The sequence below is a fragment of the Somniosus microcephalus genome, chromosome 7 (assembly GCF_052327205.1).
Source record: "Somniosus microcephalus isolate GS21.2 chromosome 7, FLI_Smic_1.0, whole genome shotgun sequence".
Taxonomy (NCBI): Eukaryota; Metazoa; Chordata; class Chondrichthyes; order Squaliformes; family Somniosidae; genus Somniosus; species Somniosus microcephalus.
Genome location: NC_140993.1, coordinates 157,231,205 through 157,247,506, shown reverse-complemented (window position 1 = coordinate 157,247,506; position 16,302 = coordinate 157,231,205). Strand labels below are relative to the sequence as shown.

Genomic DNA, 16,302 nt, shown 5'->3' with positions numbered 1-16,302 from the left:
GTAAAGTTAGTCTTGGAGCCTCTGGGCCTAGGGAATGGAGGAAACTCCATTGGAGTTTCTGCTCCTGATTTCCATCAAATGACGCACTGGAAAGTGTGTGTGCGTGTGTGATCATTGAGTGAGGGCACGGTCAGACTCGTCTCTCATGCAACACCCCCCATCCCCCTATGGTTGAATAGCCTGCTAACATTTAATGCCCAAGTTCTCTCTCTGAGTGGGCACTTGGGAGAGGTACCAGAGCAGAATCAGCACCTGTGGAACCATGTCCCAGTAAAACAGTCCTTTCAGAAGAAAGGCCATTGGGTGGAAGCAACTTCTACTGTGTCTAATGAAAGAGAAAAACCTTTGCAACACCTTGTGCAGATCCTTGCACCCTTCAGAAGGGGCAGACTGGCTTCATTGTGATTAATTTGAGTTGGGCTTACTAACAGTTTGCTAGGTTGTCATTGATATTTAAAAGAGCTAGATGGTTGATGTACTAATGCTGCACTATGGCCTGGTAGTAAGTCAGAGGGTTAGAATTTATTGCAAATTGTTGATTAAACATTTTGAATATATGGCTGCAACAGTGCCTTGTAGTGATAGTATTATGCATTCCAGCCAAGATTGTTTGCATTCAAAGACCTTTAAAGTGAACATTTGAATTATACTCTGTGCTGTTATTGGTTAGTAATCACTTGAATGCCTTTCTGTTTTCAGGAGGATATTCCTCGGCAGCTTGTGTACACAAGTTTGTATGTTTTTCACATTGCTGGAGCTTACCTGTTAAAGTAAGTGTTTTTTTTTAACCGGTGTGGATAAGGGGCCAGGCCTCAAAAGCTGTTGTGCAACATGAATGAGACAACTGAAATAAACCTTAAGTCAGATTTACTGGGCCAGAATTTGCGGTCAGCGGCGAAGCGACGGCCATCATTGAAGAATTCTCACAAACCAGGAAGTAAAATGCATTGATTTTCCTTCACTTTTTAATAATTTTAGAGAGCGAAATAAAGATTGGGACATACACATGGGATTAAGTTAGAAGCTGAAATATCATAAATAAACTTTTTTTTAAATTTAAATAAATAAAAAATTATGATATTTAAAAACCATGGAATTAAAAAAATTCGACATTCCACAAATATAAAATTAGTTTTTCAGGGCCAAAACGGTTGTTCAGTAATTTTGAATCAGTACGTCATTTAAAAACCCAGTTACACCTCATTCAAAAGGCTTAACTTTTTTTTTTTTTTTTTTTAAAAGAGTAATATTACAGGATAAAAGCTTTAAGTTCTCGTTAGTTCAGTGATTCCCCAAAGGTTGCCGACTCCAGGGAGTTCAACCGCGTATCCTATGGAGAAGCGTAGAATTACGGACAGCAACTTCTGGAATTCCACGTTTATGTGCACATGCGCTATCTCCAGAACTGGCTGTCAGTTTCAAAGAGCTAATGATGGCGAATGCTGACCGTTTCATTGTCATTACCACTGCAGAATCTGGGCTACTACTACATCAGGGGGGAGAAATTGGGTGAGTAGCGCCACCTGCTAGCGCCTAAAGAGGCAGTCAGTGGCTGTAGCGCCACTGGCTGCGTCTCTGGCGATATTCAGTAGGGGCGCTAATGGTGGCGTTAGGCATTTGCGCTGCGCCGCCACCGATGACGTCGTCGGTGTGCGCAGTGCCCCGTTCGCGATATTTGGTAGCGAACGCCGCAGTTGCGCCGCTCGCTACCCGCGCCCGGTTCACGGGGCCTTACTGTGCCGGCAGCGGTGCAACTTAAGGTTAAGGTGGAGGTGCGGGGCGGCCGCTTTTTTGGCGGCCGCCTGCCAGCACCTCCGTCCCCGGCCTCCTAACCCCCCCCCCCCCGCAGCATTGCCGGCTGTTTCCCGAGAGCCCGGCACTTCTCCTTGGTGCCGGGCTCATTTGCCGGCACTCGCGATCAGGGATCGCGCTGCTGCAGGCCCCTCCCCCTTAACGGGAGGAAGGCCTGCAGTACCGCAGCGTGCGGCGCTGCGGCACGTTACGCTGCGATAATCAGTTTCAGCGCCCTAAGAGGGACGCCCCATCTCCCTCGAGGGGCACTGAAACTGAATTTCTGGCGATCAGTATCAGTCCGATCGCTGCGCTAAATCCTGTGCTCAGGTGACTTTTGCGCCACTTTGGTGCCCCAACCCAATTTCTAGGCCCAGATGTTTTATCCGCGCTTTCTGAAGCCTCATACAGGGATCATCCAAATGGCCATTTCTGTTTGAGGCTAGATAGTGAGTATTGGGAGACTGTTTGACTGAGGAACAACTAGAAGGACATAATGAAGAGGGGTGGCTCATTCCCTGTGATGCCAGCTGTAAGAGCACTGTCAGCACTATGCTCAAGCTGGTTTTATGCCAGATTACATAGAATTTACAGCATAAAAACAGGCCGTTCGGCCCAACTGATCTGTGCTTTTGTTTATGCTCCACACAAGTCTCCTCCCACCCTACTTCATCTAACCTCATCTGCGTATCCTTCAATGTTCGAGTGGCATTTTTAGGCCAGTCTTCTTTAACAATGTGCTCACTAAGTTCTCTTGCATCATTTCCGTTTCTGCAGCAATGTTCACATTAATTTTTTTTTGGGTGCACGGCCCATTTAAGGGGCTGCACGGCCCATTCAAAATACTGCACATGCGCAGTTCTTCCTATTGAAAAGCCAACAAGCCAGCTGCACAGGAGGTCCAGAGAGCTGTGCAGCTTAAAGGAAACATTGTTCTCCAGACTGCTCTAGTTTTCTTCATCTCTTAATTTCAAGATGTCATCCACATGTGTGTTTTGTACGTGAAATCACAAATATGCTACTTATTTTTATTTCCCAAACCTCACCCTGTTTCTCATATGAGAGCAGACAGGCATCCTGCGAACATCCCTCTGTATTTAGCTTCTAGAAGTTATGTGCAGCAGTCTGGTTTTATCCATCTGCATACTTCAAAAAAAAAAATTCCCTCCATGTCTTGCCTTGCTCAGTCACTGAGATTAGGAATTTGGTATACTGTGAATTGTATCTGAATTTGGCCCTAATCTGAAGATGGAGCACACTGGTACACCAGTAGTTATACTTTTGGACTGCTTTCACTTGTATATATTAAAATTAACTGTTGAGAATCGGCTATTCAATGCTGATCTTTTAGCCTTTGATACCGTTACTATGAGTAGGGTAACTTCTTAGGAAAACTTGTAGATATCATTGCCCATTACTTGCTAATATAACAAAGAATTTTGTGAATGATTTGTCCTTGTTTGTTTCTAGCCTGAACCGTTTTGGCCTAGTACTTCTGGTGCTGCATTATTTTGTGGAACTTTTGTTTCATATTTCTCGTCTGTTTTACTTCAGCGATGAAAAGAACGAGAAGGGGTGAGTACTTCTAATATTTCCAATCGCTTAAGTAAGTGGTTAATGGAAACATTTTAAGTGCTGACCACGACAAGCTTAATTATTCAATGTTATCCAAATATTCAAAATAATACATCTTGAAGCTCTGTTCCTTGTATGAGAAGTTCTTATGCAGAGTTAGACATTACTTGCTGAAGCATTATTTTGGAAAATGTATTAGGTTGTGGAAAATCTCTGACTTCCTCACTGATACCCCAGTACAATATTTAGAAAAATAGGAGCAGAAGTAGGCCATTCGGCCCTTCGAGCCTGCTCCACCATTCAATATAATCATGGCTGATCCTCTATCTCAATACCATATTCCTGCTCTCTTCCCATACCCCTTGATGCCTTTTATGTCTAGAAATCTATCTATCTCCTCCTTAAATATATTCAGTGACTTGGCCTCCACAGCCTTCTGTGGTAGAGAATTCCACAGGTTCACCACCCTCTGAGTGAAGAAATTTCTCCTCATCTCTCCACATTCTCCCCATGTTTGCGTGGGTTTCCTCCGGGTGCTCCGGTTTCCTCCCACAGTCCAAAGATGTGCGGGTTAGGATGATTGGCTATGATAAATTGACCCTTAATGTTAGGGGGATTAAATACGTGGGGTTACGGGGATCAGGTGGGATATGTGTCGGTGCAGGCTCGATGGGCTGAAATGGCCTCTATCTGCACTGTGGGGTTTCTGTGATTCTGTGACTCTGTCCTAAATGTCCTACCCCGTATCCTGAGACTGTGACCCCTCGTTCTAGACCCCCCAGCCGGGGAAACATCCTCCCTGCATCCAGTCTGTCTAGTCCTGTCAGAATTTTATACATTTCAGTGAGGTCCCCTCTCATTCTTCTAAACTCTAGTGAATACAGGCCTAGTCGACCCAATCTCTCTTCATACGACAGTCCTGCCATCCCAGGAATCAGTCTGGTGAACCTTCGCTGCACTCCCTCTATGGCATGTATATCCTTTCTTGGGTAAGGAGGCCAAAACTGCACACACTACTCCAGGTGTGGTCTCACCAAGGCCCTGTATAACTGTAGTAAGACATCCTTGCTCCTGTACTCAAATCCTCTTGCAATGAAGGCCAACATACCATTTGCCTTCCTAACTGCTGCTGCACCTGCATGTTTGCTTTCAGTGACTGGTGTACAAGGACACTCAGGTTCCTTTGTACATCAACATTTCCCAATCTATCACCATTTAAATAATACTCTGCCTTTCTGTTTTTCCTACCGAAGTGGATAACTTCACATTTATCCACATTATACTGCATCTGCCATGTATTTGCCCACTCACTCAACTTGTCTAAATCGCCTTGAAGCCTCTTTGCATCCTCCTCACAACTCACAATCTCACCAAGTTTCGTGTCGTCAGCAAACTTGGAAATATTACATTTGGTTCCCTCATCCAAATCATTGTTATATATTGTGAATAGCTGGGGCCCAAGCACTGATCCCTGCGGTACCCCACTAGCCACTGCCTGCCACCCCGAAGAAGTCCCATTTATTTCTACTCTCTGTTTCCTGTCTGTTAACCAATTTTCAATCCATGCCAGTATATTACCCCCAATCCCATGTGCTTTAATTTTGCACACTAATCTCTTATGTGGGACTTTATCAAAGGCCTTCTGAAAATCCAAATACACCACATCCACTGGTTCTCCCTTATCTATTCTACCAGTTACATCCTCCAAAAACTCCAGTAGGTTTGTCAAACACGATTTCCCTTTCATAAATCCATGTTGACTTTGTCTAATCCCATTGATATTTTCAAAGTGTCCTGTTATCACATCCTTTATAATAGACTCTAGCATTTTCCCTACTACTGATGTTAGGCTAACTGGTCTGTAGTTCCCTGTTTTCTCTCCCTCTTTTTTAAATAGTGGGGTTAGATTTGCCACCCTCCAATTTGCAGGAACTGTTCCATAATCATAGAATTTTGGAAGATGACAACCAATGCATCCACTATTTCCATAGCTACCTCTTAGTACTGTGGGATGCAGATTATCAGGCCCTGGGGATTTATTGGCTTTCAGTCCCATTAATTTCTCCAGCACTTTTTTTACTAATACTAATTTCCTTTAATTCCTCCTTACTAAACCCTTGGTTCCCTAGCATTTCTGGGAGGTTATTTGTGTCCTCTTGCGTAAAGACAGAACCAAAGTATGGGCCGGATATTCTGATCCCTACGGGTGGGTACGCGCTGTGCACCCACCTGTAGGGACATCGGAAATGCCGGTTTCAGGCATGCACAGCGCATGTGCTGAAAACCGGCATTTCCGATCTGTCAAGAATCCTCTTGACAGATCCTCCGGCTGCCTTGGAGAAGGGCCTCTGCGGGCGGATAGTTCTGCTTTTTGGAGACCCTCTGTCCACAGAAAACTTTTACAATTCTTACTCCTGGTAAAAGTAGAAAAAAAGTTTTTTAAAAAAATTCACTGATTTGTCATTTAAAAATACTTTAAAAAAGGTAAGTTTACTTTTAGCCCCATAAAATACTTTAATTATTTTTTTCAAAAAATTAAATTTTTGTTTAAGATACTTAATTTATTGTAATTTCAAGTCATTTTAAAAATGTGATGGTTTTTTAAAACTTATTTAAAGTTTTACTATTTTTTCATTGACCTCCGTTCATATATTTAACAGGTCTTCCTGTCAAATGTATGAAGGGAGATTCCCTTCCATGATTGGCTCCCCATGGCCCACGTGATCCCAGGGATGCTGCGAACTACATGCGCCTCTGGAATACGTGGGCCCTGCGCACTTGGGAGTTTGGTGAGGCCCAGCATCGGAACTGCGTGTTCCGGGAGTCCTCGGGTAAGGGTGCAGATTGGAAAATACGGGCCTATGTGTTTAATTGCTCTGCCATTTCCTTGTTCCCCATTATAAATTCTCCTGTTTCTGACTGTAATGGGCATACATTTGTTTTCATTAATCTTTTTCTTTTTACATACTTGTAGAAGCTTTTACAATCCGCTTTTATATTCCTATTTGTGGGACTTTGCTCCTGATTTCCCCTCCCCCCACCCCCTTAATGTGGTCACTTATACTGGGATATAGTTCCAAGAGCACTGACAGCTCTCCGGTACTTTTGTCAAAATAGCCATTCTCAGGTGGTAGCAAAAGCTGTGCATTTTGGGGGCAGCACAGCTAAACCTAATACAAAAGCAAAGTACTACGGATGCTGGAAATCTGAAATAGAAACAGAAAATGCTGGAAATACTCAGCAGGTCAGGTAGCATTTGTGGAGAGAGGAACAGAGTTAACGTTTCAGGTCTGTGACTGAAAACAGTCAGCCCCCAAACCATATTAAGTATTTGCTTTACACGAGATTAGTTTGCTATTGTATTATTTTAAAAGTACTTTGTTGGCTGTAAAGCGTTTTGCGATGTCCTGAGGTCATGAAAAGTGCTATATAAATACAAGTTCTTTCTTTACTCTGAGCTGGAGGAGGAAGTTTAATGAGGAAGAGCAAAAAGAACTTAATGTTGCAGGAAACTCTTTCTAAAGAGCTAGTTAAAATTCTCTTGGTTTTTATGAATTTTACAGACTTCTGACATTACTCTCATTGTTTTTCTCAGCTATATATTGCATTCAATATCTTTATTAATCTGTTTTTTTTAATTCTAGTTTTACACTTTGGGCCTTCTTGTTCGTAGTGGCACGACTGCTTACTCTCTCCCTGTCTGTCCTTACATTTGGATTTGGTCTTGCTGGAGCTCAAAATCAAAGTCTCGATTTAGCTGCTGGAAACTTTAACATACTGGCTGTAAGGTACAAATTTTAAATCTGTTAGTGCTGACATTAAATCTATTAGTGTTTCCTTGAACTTTTGTTGGTCAGCATAGAAGGGTATGTAAGTCACTAATGACATTGCATTTCTGGATCATTTTCAAACTGAAACTGATCTTCGTGTCATCTAAAATGACTTCAGGTTGATTGTAATGAACAATCATCATTTTATCTCCTTAATTGTTTCAAACAAGGGAGATAAATAGAAAAGGCAATCATGGTCCATTGCACAGATGGAACATGGAAAATAAAACTGACCTCTTGATGGTAGAAAGTTGTCTTCCTATTCTTTAACACTACATGTTAACTGTTTTCAGCTGGTGTATATCAATTGGGTGTTAATTGTATTCCGATGGTGGGTATTAATTAAGGACTCTTGCGTTCATGTATATAGGAGCAGGCTCGGGAAGTAGAGGAGCTTAGCTTGGGGGTGCATGGTATGCAGTGTGTGTCTCTGTAAATAAAGGCTTGTGAGCAACTGAAGACTAGGCTCTAGTATTCTATCTTTCACCACCTGGCTATCTGACTTTTACACCACGGAGGGTTTCTTTTCAGATTATCCACAATTCACCTCCAAATTGTTAATGTATATTTTCAATACAGAAAAGGGTTTTTCTTTTTCCTTTTTCTTTCCGGTTACATAGGGAAACTGGCATTCCTTGGGTGGGTGGGCAGCTGAACTCTTTTTGCACCCATCAAAAAGGCCGCTTGAAGTGAGCGTGTGAGTATTATCACACTGTTCGAATGAGGGAAATACAGCATAGGACATATTTCCCGTGATTAGCACCTGTGTCTCTCCGGTGTCCAGCGTTGGTAAGGGCCTGGGGTAGGCATTTACAACTTCAGAGACTGGTTTCAGCAATATGGTCAATTATATTACTGTATATCTATCTATATATATATATAAGGATAGATCTGTCTGTCTGTCCTTTGGTGTGTCTGTCCGGCTATACACTCAAAAGTTATAGAGTGTACCTACACATGCGTTACATCCAAAGAAAGCTTACGATTCCAGGATGGTCGTAAGCGTATTTACTTTTCGGTCGGACAAAAATTGTTCGCGCGTTATACAAAAAACCTTCAATGCTCATTAGCATTGATTGACTGACGTCAAGGTCGACCAATCCTGTGCCGTCATGATTGACCAATCCTACAGTTCAGTCACCTGATGGTTGGCCAATCGCTGCGTCTGTGGGCGGGACTAATCATTTTGAACTCCGGCATCGGGCAGCCATTGCTTCAACTACTTCCAGCTCAAAATCTGCTAATCCAGCTTCGAAAAAGTTAGTATCTCTTTTAAAAAATAACACAACATTTACCAAAAACGTTTTATAAGTACTTTCACTTTCATCTTTGAAGGTATTAAAAGGTACAAATGTTGCCCAGCAGCAGATTCAGAGGGACAGAGAGACAGGGCCCAAAGCCTGGGACTCGATTTAAACCGCCCGGCCCAAAACAGCCCTGGCAACGCGGGGGCCCCCCCAGCTAGTTGATTATGAAGCGGCTTTTAACATTGGAGCATTTTTCAGTGTTAGGCCGGGACCACTGCACCAAAAATGTTGCCTTCATCCATAGCTCCCTGTTGGCTTTATGCATAAATGCATTTTTAGTTGGGGTGTCAAGCCATATGGACAAAAAGGTCCTGGGTTCAATTCCTGGTCTGTGCTGAACAAGCTGATCTTGGTCAGTGTGACATTTGCATACTACAATTTGTTTCAGCACCCCTGGGCTAAGGAGGAGGGAGAGTCTAACCACCTCCCCATGACATTCAATGGCATTACCATCGCCAAATCCCCCACCATCAACATCTTGGGGGGGGGGTCACCATTGCCCAGAAACTTAACTGGACCAGCCACATAAATACTGTGGCAACAAGAGCAGGTCAGAGGCTAGGTATTCTGCGGCGAGTGTCTCACCTCCTGACTCCCCAAAGCCTTTCCACCATCTACAAGGCACAGGTAAGGAGTGTGATGGAATACTTTCCACTTGCCTGGATAAGTGCAGCTCTAACAATAGACAAGAAGCTCGACACCATCCAGGACAAAGCAGCCTGCTTGATTGACACCCCATCCACCACCTTAAACGTTCACTCCCTCCACCACCGGTGTACCGTGGCTGCAGTGTGTACCATCTACAAGATGCACTGCAGCAACTCGCCAAGGCTTCTTTGGCAGCACCTCCCAAACCTGCGACCTCTTCCACCTCGAAGGACAAGGGCAGCAGATGCATGGGAACAGCACCACCTCCAAGTTCCCCTCCAAGTCACATACCATCCTGACTTAGAAATATATCGCTGATCCTTCATGGTCGCTGGGTCAAAATCCTGGAACTCCCTACCTAACAGTACTGTAGGAGTACCTTCACCACACGGACTGCAGCGGTTCAAGAAGACGGCTCACCACCACCTTCTCGAGGGCAATTAGGGATGGACAATAAATGCTGGCTTTGCCAGCGACGCCCACATCCCATAAACAAATAAAAAAAACTAACCAGGGGCCCCTGCTGCAAAATGCAAGTGTGGCTGTTGGATGAGAACAGAATCAGGCTTGTGTTCTAATGTCCTCTGTGCATAAATAGCCAACCAACACTCTCTTTTAGGCATACACATGAAGAACCACTAGTTGCACAAGGTATTGGATGGCTGCCTATGACTGTGTAACTATATCGTAGCCAGTGTCAATATCTCTTGGAGAGGCAGAAACATTGACAGAAAATCTTCATGATAAACAGTAATTCCATGGTGAGCACGATAAATGTTGTGATAGTACTTAATTTGTTATGTATACACCTGTCCTTAGTCCAATACCTGCATTTACTAGCCTAGACAGAAGAGACCTATTTTTGGTGCCTTTACTTGATATGAGTGCTGCCATATAGTTATGCTGTCTCTTGGAAGCTACCTGCAGACAACTTGCACCTTAGGAACAGCTCTTGTGAGCGTGAATTACATTTCCATGGTACTGGATCCTTCCAAGCTATCTCCAGTGACTTACACTAAATCAGTCAGTCATTCTCCCAGATGCATCAAGCAAGTGATGGAAGCCTTGTTTTCAAGAGACAACATATTCATCACTTTCCCTATGGAAAACAGGCATCAGCTTGACGGCACAGAACATTTGCTGAGTGCTGGGATTTCTGGGAGTACAGGTTGCTGTATTGCTGACCCATGTATTGTACTCACCATTGAGTCTGGCTGCCATCTGACCAATATCCACTGATGTTCTCTGGGAGGGTGCCCTGAAGTGCCAAACAGGGTAGGGCCCCTCGCATCCACCTCATGCAGCACATCCACTTTGCTAGCTATCAAACCGGTAAGATGCTTGTCCGCGTGGTCACTTAACAATAGACTCAGTTTTATGCTTCGGGAGGAATTTCTGTTACTTAATTTTTGCCTGGCACTTCTTCCTCTCACCCACTCCCGAGCCTTGGCAAAGGGTGACAAATATTTCAAATCCATTTTAAATCTTTACAAAGGCTGAAACAACATTTACCTTTAAGTATGCACATTCCCTTAAATTTGAGCTGCTGGCCGAATTTTGGAATTTCTCCATTTAAGTTAGCTGTCAGTGCAAGGCCAAAGCTGTGCTAGGAGCGTATACTAATTATTTTAAAATGAGCTGATCCTGCAAAATTGGGCACAGCCCCCCTCAATGCCCTGTGGGCTAGCTCGGGTCGTTCAACCAGCCATTCCCGGCATCGATTTTGCCAGTCTCTCAAAATAGGAGCTCATATAGCGGCTGTCACTGCCTTTGTGAGGTTGGATGGGGGTGGGTAGGAACTGAAACAGTTAATTTTTCTAATTTCCTCCTCTTCATCGTCTGTACCAATTCCTTATTAATAGGCTTTTTTGCCATTCTACCTGCTGAGTTGTGCCCTCTTTAAAATTTTGAGGAATCAAGAGTATGAGCCTGCTTCCCAACAGAGAATGCCACCAAACTACCTGTCTGGTTTTATATTGGTTTAGAACTATTTTCAATTACGCATCCCTCAATGGCCCATTGGTAAAGGTACCAAGTGGTATAGTACTAAGCCAAGAAGTCCCAGGTACAATCCTCGATCTGTACCAAGTTAGCTGAGCAGCAATTGGGGAGCTATAATTGGCCTTGGCACCTCTGGACTATGGAAAGGAAAAATAAGCCAGAGTTCCTGCTCCTGGCTGTTATCCAGTATGCTGGGAAGTATGTGTATATACCATGTGAGAGCAGGGTCAGGCTCAACTGTGATGCCTTCTGCAGTGGAATAGGCTCACTATAGGGGCTCAGACATGAAGGAGACCTGCCTATTGAACTGTACTCCAGCAGGAACAATGCTTTTTATGGGCAGGAGGGAAGAAAATTGGAGAAATGTTTTAAAAATTTTAGTCACAGATTGTATAAATTAATATATTAAGGCATATCATGACATGTCCATAATAAGACAGACTTTTGTTTTTAATAAACAAAATAAATATATATATAGCTAATAAAATTGAAGCTGAAGAAATTTAACCACATATATAATTCTATTATTAATTCCAGAATAAGTGCCCTGGCTGCCATTTGCCTAACGCAAGCGTATATGATGTGGAAGTTCATTCATTTTCAGCTTAAGCGGTGGAAAGAGCATGCACAAATTCAGGCTCTGAAAAAGAAAGCTACCAATACAAAGAGCAAAGCAGCTAAAAAAGGAGAAAACAAAGGTTAGTTTATTCATTTTAAAGCAATACAAAAATGACATTTGATACCATACTGTGGTAATACAAATCAGTTAGTAATGTTCAACCTGTTGAATATCGTTTTCTCTGACATGTTACAGTGGTCTCTCACTGAGGTGAAAACAAAGTGCTGTAAATTAATGCGGGGAAGGGAAAATAAAGGTTGAACTCTTTATTTAATCTATTATTTCTCTTTACAAGTGCTGACTGATCTGCAAATTTTCGGTTTTCATTTCAGATTTGTACCATTTCTGAATCTTTTTAGCCTCTAGCCTGCCCTAACTTCTCTTTAGGCTCTTCCTCTATAGGTGCTTCTTAGAAGAGCAACTGCATTTTTACCCACATGAAGAAATGGTTTTTGACTCTGGCTGCAACGTTATTGAGAATAATACTGTGCTATGTCTGAAATGTATTCGAAGATCACATTTCCCCCCCCTTGCATGTTATAGTTTCTTCGTTGAACCAAAATAGTCTGTGTGCGGAACCTCGGTTGGGAGCGCTAGCTTGCGTCCCCATCCAATCGGCCGCCCGTTATACACCCTGCCCACTTTTCTTTTACATTGACTTCACCTGATACTGCCAGTTTATGTCCCGGCTGAAGTTGAAAGTTCTGCCCTGTATGATTTAGCCTGTACTTTATTACCACTTCCTCTGCTTTATTTGGGTACAATTTCTGTCTGTATTCCCCATTGTGCAGACTGGTTGCAGTCCACACTCTAATTAATTGAAATTGTAAGTATCATATTTCAGTCCCAGGTCTCCACAGGAAAGAAATAACAGTAACTGGTCTTTCTGTCTTGCAGCTAATGGAGTAAATGGGACCGTCACTTCTGAAGATAGAGACTCTCCACGTGCAAGAAAAGTCAAATCTTCTTGAAAGTTGATTACATCAGTACACAAATTGCCAATTTCATGATTTGTTTTTTCTTTGACAAGTTCCCCATAAACATTACTGAACTTCCTGCAGCAAGCAACATTTACTTCTAAGTACTTGTGAACAGTGTACATTCAAAAGCAAATAAAGCTAAAGGGAAAGAAAAGCTTGTTTGGGGGGTGGGGTTACTCTTTATTCAAATAATTCCCCCATTTTATAAAAGAAAATAGTAGTTTGAGCAGATTTTTTTTTTTTTTTGACGTTTTAGTAAAAATTCTGCCTCCCAGAGCAGCTCCACAGGAAATATGGAGATAAGAGCAACTTCAAACTGATCCAGAACTGCCAGCCTTGACAAACCACACTATAGCTAGGGTTCAGGTTTCCTAACCTCTAGTGATGTTTCCCAGGGCCAGAAAAGCTCTATTGTGACTCATAGACTCATCAGGGAACCACACTCCCCTGATTTTTTTTTAATGGAACCACTTCACAGTGTGATGTCTAGGAGTGTAGAGGACTGCACTTAAGGATCTCTGTGTCAGTAAGAAGCTAAAGTGGCAAAACAAACTTCTGCTCAGACATACTCGGACAGAAAATGTACTCAGCCTAGACTTTACATAGGTGATTCAGCGATCCGGCTTTCCCTGTGGGGAGCAGTATTTGCAGGGGGCACATCTGCAGGCACTCAGCCCCTAATTTGTCAAGATCTGCCCCCAAGGAGTGCTGGATCACAGAATCATCCTTACTTCCCCTTAGTAGAGTACTTTTAACATTGCCAGCAACTGTTCTGGCAGTAGGTAACAGGTGTCATGTGTCACTAAATTGGTAAGAACAATTTTGCAAGCATCGTGTTAAACGGCGATGGGCTGCAGAGATGGAATTCAGGCAGTGACCCCATATGAAAAATAAAATGTTTTCTAACATCGTGCTTGTTTTCACCTGTGGTGTGTGTTGAGTTATGTGGCTAGCATCTTTTCATTTTATATTTTGAAATCCATTGCAGCCTGAATGAAATTTTATTTTTCCTATCACAGGCTTGATTATATTACTAGTCACTTGAGTATTTTAAGTTAACAACTCGGCACCAAAATTCCAATTTTAAATGCTGTAAATTGAGAAACAATCTGTAATTCTGTACACGTCTCTAATTATTGTTCATAGTTGGTACTGGTACTTATGGGAAATGATTTTGAAAGTGATATCAAAGAAGAGATAGGTGTATTTTGAAAGCTAAATAGGTTTTTCAGGCTATTGGATTAAAATAAATGCAAGTTCATATGACAGATTGGCTGCTAATATCAAATTAATTCTTTCTGCCTTAATTTGTTGTGATTAGAACTGCAATATTCTTCTCCTCTAATCTACTTGTCTATTTTCAGTCAGTTTTATAACTTCAAAGCCAAACTCTGTGTTCTCAGGTTAATTTTGAACAGGGGCAGTCTGTGAAGAGACCACTGCAATAAAGTTTTTTTTTAAAGAAAGCAACAAAGAAATTGCAGTAGAACTTCAAAGAGGAGAAATATTCTTTTTATTTTTTTACTCTAATGAAAGACCCCAAAAAGACTGCCAAATTTTAATAGCAGTTTTATAAAACTTATGCTAGGCCTTAGTATGGCAGTACTGCAGATGTAATAGATAATCACGTGACTATTATTAAGGGGACCTTTATTGCACAACATTCTTTACATAGGGAATTGCTGATTTCAAAAGAATTTTATTAATTTTATAAAATAATTTGAATATAAATGAGAATTTCATATATAAAGATCTTTGTTACCTTTAAGCTTAGACATTCCTAGATTGCTAACTATTGGTGGAGCCTTGTTACAATGCATTTTCTTTTTGTAAATTAAGGAATGCTCCTGGATGAAGCACTTCAATAACCTTTTCCTGGAGAGTTTGAAAATACAGTCCTGTATATAGTTTGGATATAACTTGCGTGTGCGTGAGGGGCAAAGGGCTAGAAATCGAGGATAATCTGCAGATGCAGCCTGGACCAGGTGGAAGATGATCACTCTCTGATGCAGTCACTGGGACTGGAATGGCACAGTGGGGGTTAACCTCTTCACCTCTGAATTGAGCCCAGACTAATGAGCTGAAGGTCTCTTTCTGGTTGTGATTTCCTATGTGATGTGAGTTTAGGTACTCTTAACCCACTTAATGACCCAAAGCACAAAACTGACCATAATTTGGCATTAAATGGACAGTCTCAGAGTGGCCACAAGGTTGGTTGGGAGTGTGGAATTATCTTTTGAGGTTGGGACTAAGGCACATTGTCAAGAGTAGCAACAGAATAGAGGCAGCTTTGTTGTACCTTACTGTGTTAAACCTGACCTGGGACTGATTGTTGCTCAAAATGGAGAAATACTTTCTTCACAAGTGCTACCCTCCCTCAGCAGTGAGCACACACGTTCATCTTTTTGCCAAAATATACTTGTAAATAATAAGTCCAGGGCTGTATTTTTGAATGGAATATCTAGGGATTATTTCTTTAACCTAACTTCAAGTTTGCTTGATACAGATTATTATCTTAGACACTGTCAAAATCGCTGGACACAAGTGACCTTTTTCTCGACTAGCATCTGTTGTTGAGTACTACATTAAGATGCAATGTGTGTTAGAGCTAAAGAGGTCAAGTTTCTGATCACAATATAGGAGAGATGGTTTTATTTTTAATGCATTGTCTAAGAATTGTAATTTCAGTTATAAGAGCAGCCTGGATTACTGTAACTGCATTAATTGCAGAGTAAATATGAAGTAAAACTGTCCATCCTACTTTGTGACTGAATTTGTTTATTTCATGCAGCATAGGCACATCTAATCATTTATTAGATTTCTTAAAATCCTTCTCTAAATTATACAACCACAGAAAAAGTAAATAGTAAAACTATATTGTGTAATATAACCTGAGAGTTATAATGACCAATGCGCAGTGGATTCTTATTTGAATCACCCTGCTGTGGAGTGTTGTCAAGGGAACCCTCTCGAGCTCACTGTCCATGGAGTTGGACCCCAGTGAGGGAGTTAGAGCCGAGGGAAACGGGGAGGAAAAAAAGGACTTGAAGTAATAATGTTATAATTGTAAATAATTTGGTGATGCATCAATGACACAAAGCACTGATACCCTTGATTAGATTACTTGCTCCTGGCCATTTAGTATCTTCTATCTGATTTACATAAGAAATCAGGGAATGAGGAAAAAATCATTTGGTTCATCAACTTCATTCCCTCTATTAATCATGTAGAATCTACCCCCTAATCCAGAAAGAGAAAGGACAGGTTATGACATTTCAAATGTGTACACTTCCATCAGAATTTACCGTCGTGGGCTATTCCCTGCTATTTAATCTCTGAGAGAAAGTCATGGAAGAATCCACCCTGATTCCCAAAGGCAGTAGAGTGAAATTCCACATTATCCATTTTCACAATAATTACTGCCCTCCACAGATGAAACAATCATCAGCAGCACGGGAACTATTGTGTCCCTGGAGTATTTGATTATTTTTGTGTATGCTTATCTCCATAACCTCCAATCCCATTCTCAACTAGATATTTAGATTTTTCTG

General features: G+C 41.8%; 1 protein-coding gene across 3 annotated transcripts in view; it reads left to right on the top strand.

Annotated features, from left to right (window-relative positions):
* tram1 (translocation associated membrane protein 1) overlaps positions 1 to 15,511 on the top strand; it is a 33,155-nt gene extending 17,644 nt beyond the window's left edge. The window contains exons 7-11 of one of the 3 annotated variants that reach the window (XR_015079018.1): positions 700 to 770; positions 3,262 to 3,366; positions 7,011 to 7,149; positions 11,690 to 11,850; positions 12,669 to 15,511. Coding sequence is in view for 1 of the 3 variants with exons in the window: in XM_085993141.1 (XP_085849267.1) it covers positions 700 to 770; positions 3,262 to 3,366; positions 7,011 to 7,154; positions 11,690 to 11,850; positions 12,669 to 12,742 (555 nt within the window). In the remaining 2 variants the exon portion in view is untranslated. Of the gene's footprint in view, positions 1 to 699; positions 771 to 3,261; positions 3,367 to 7,010; positions 7,155 to 9,770; positions 9,913 to 11,689; positions 11,851 to 12,668 lie in introns of those variants that run through there. The other 2 variants (XR_015079019.1, XM_085993141.1) reach the window with 2 other exon arrangements.
* Positions 15,512 to 16,302: the final 791 nt, after the last annotated feature.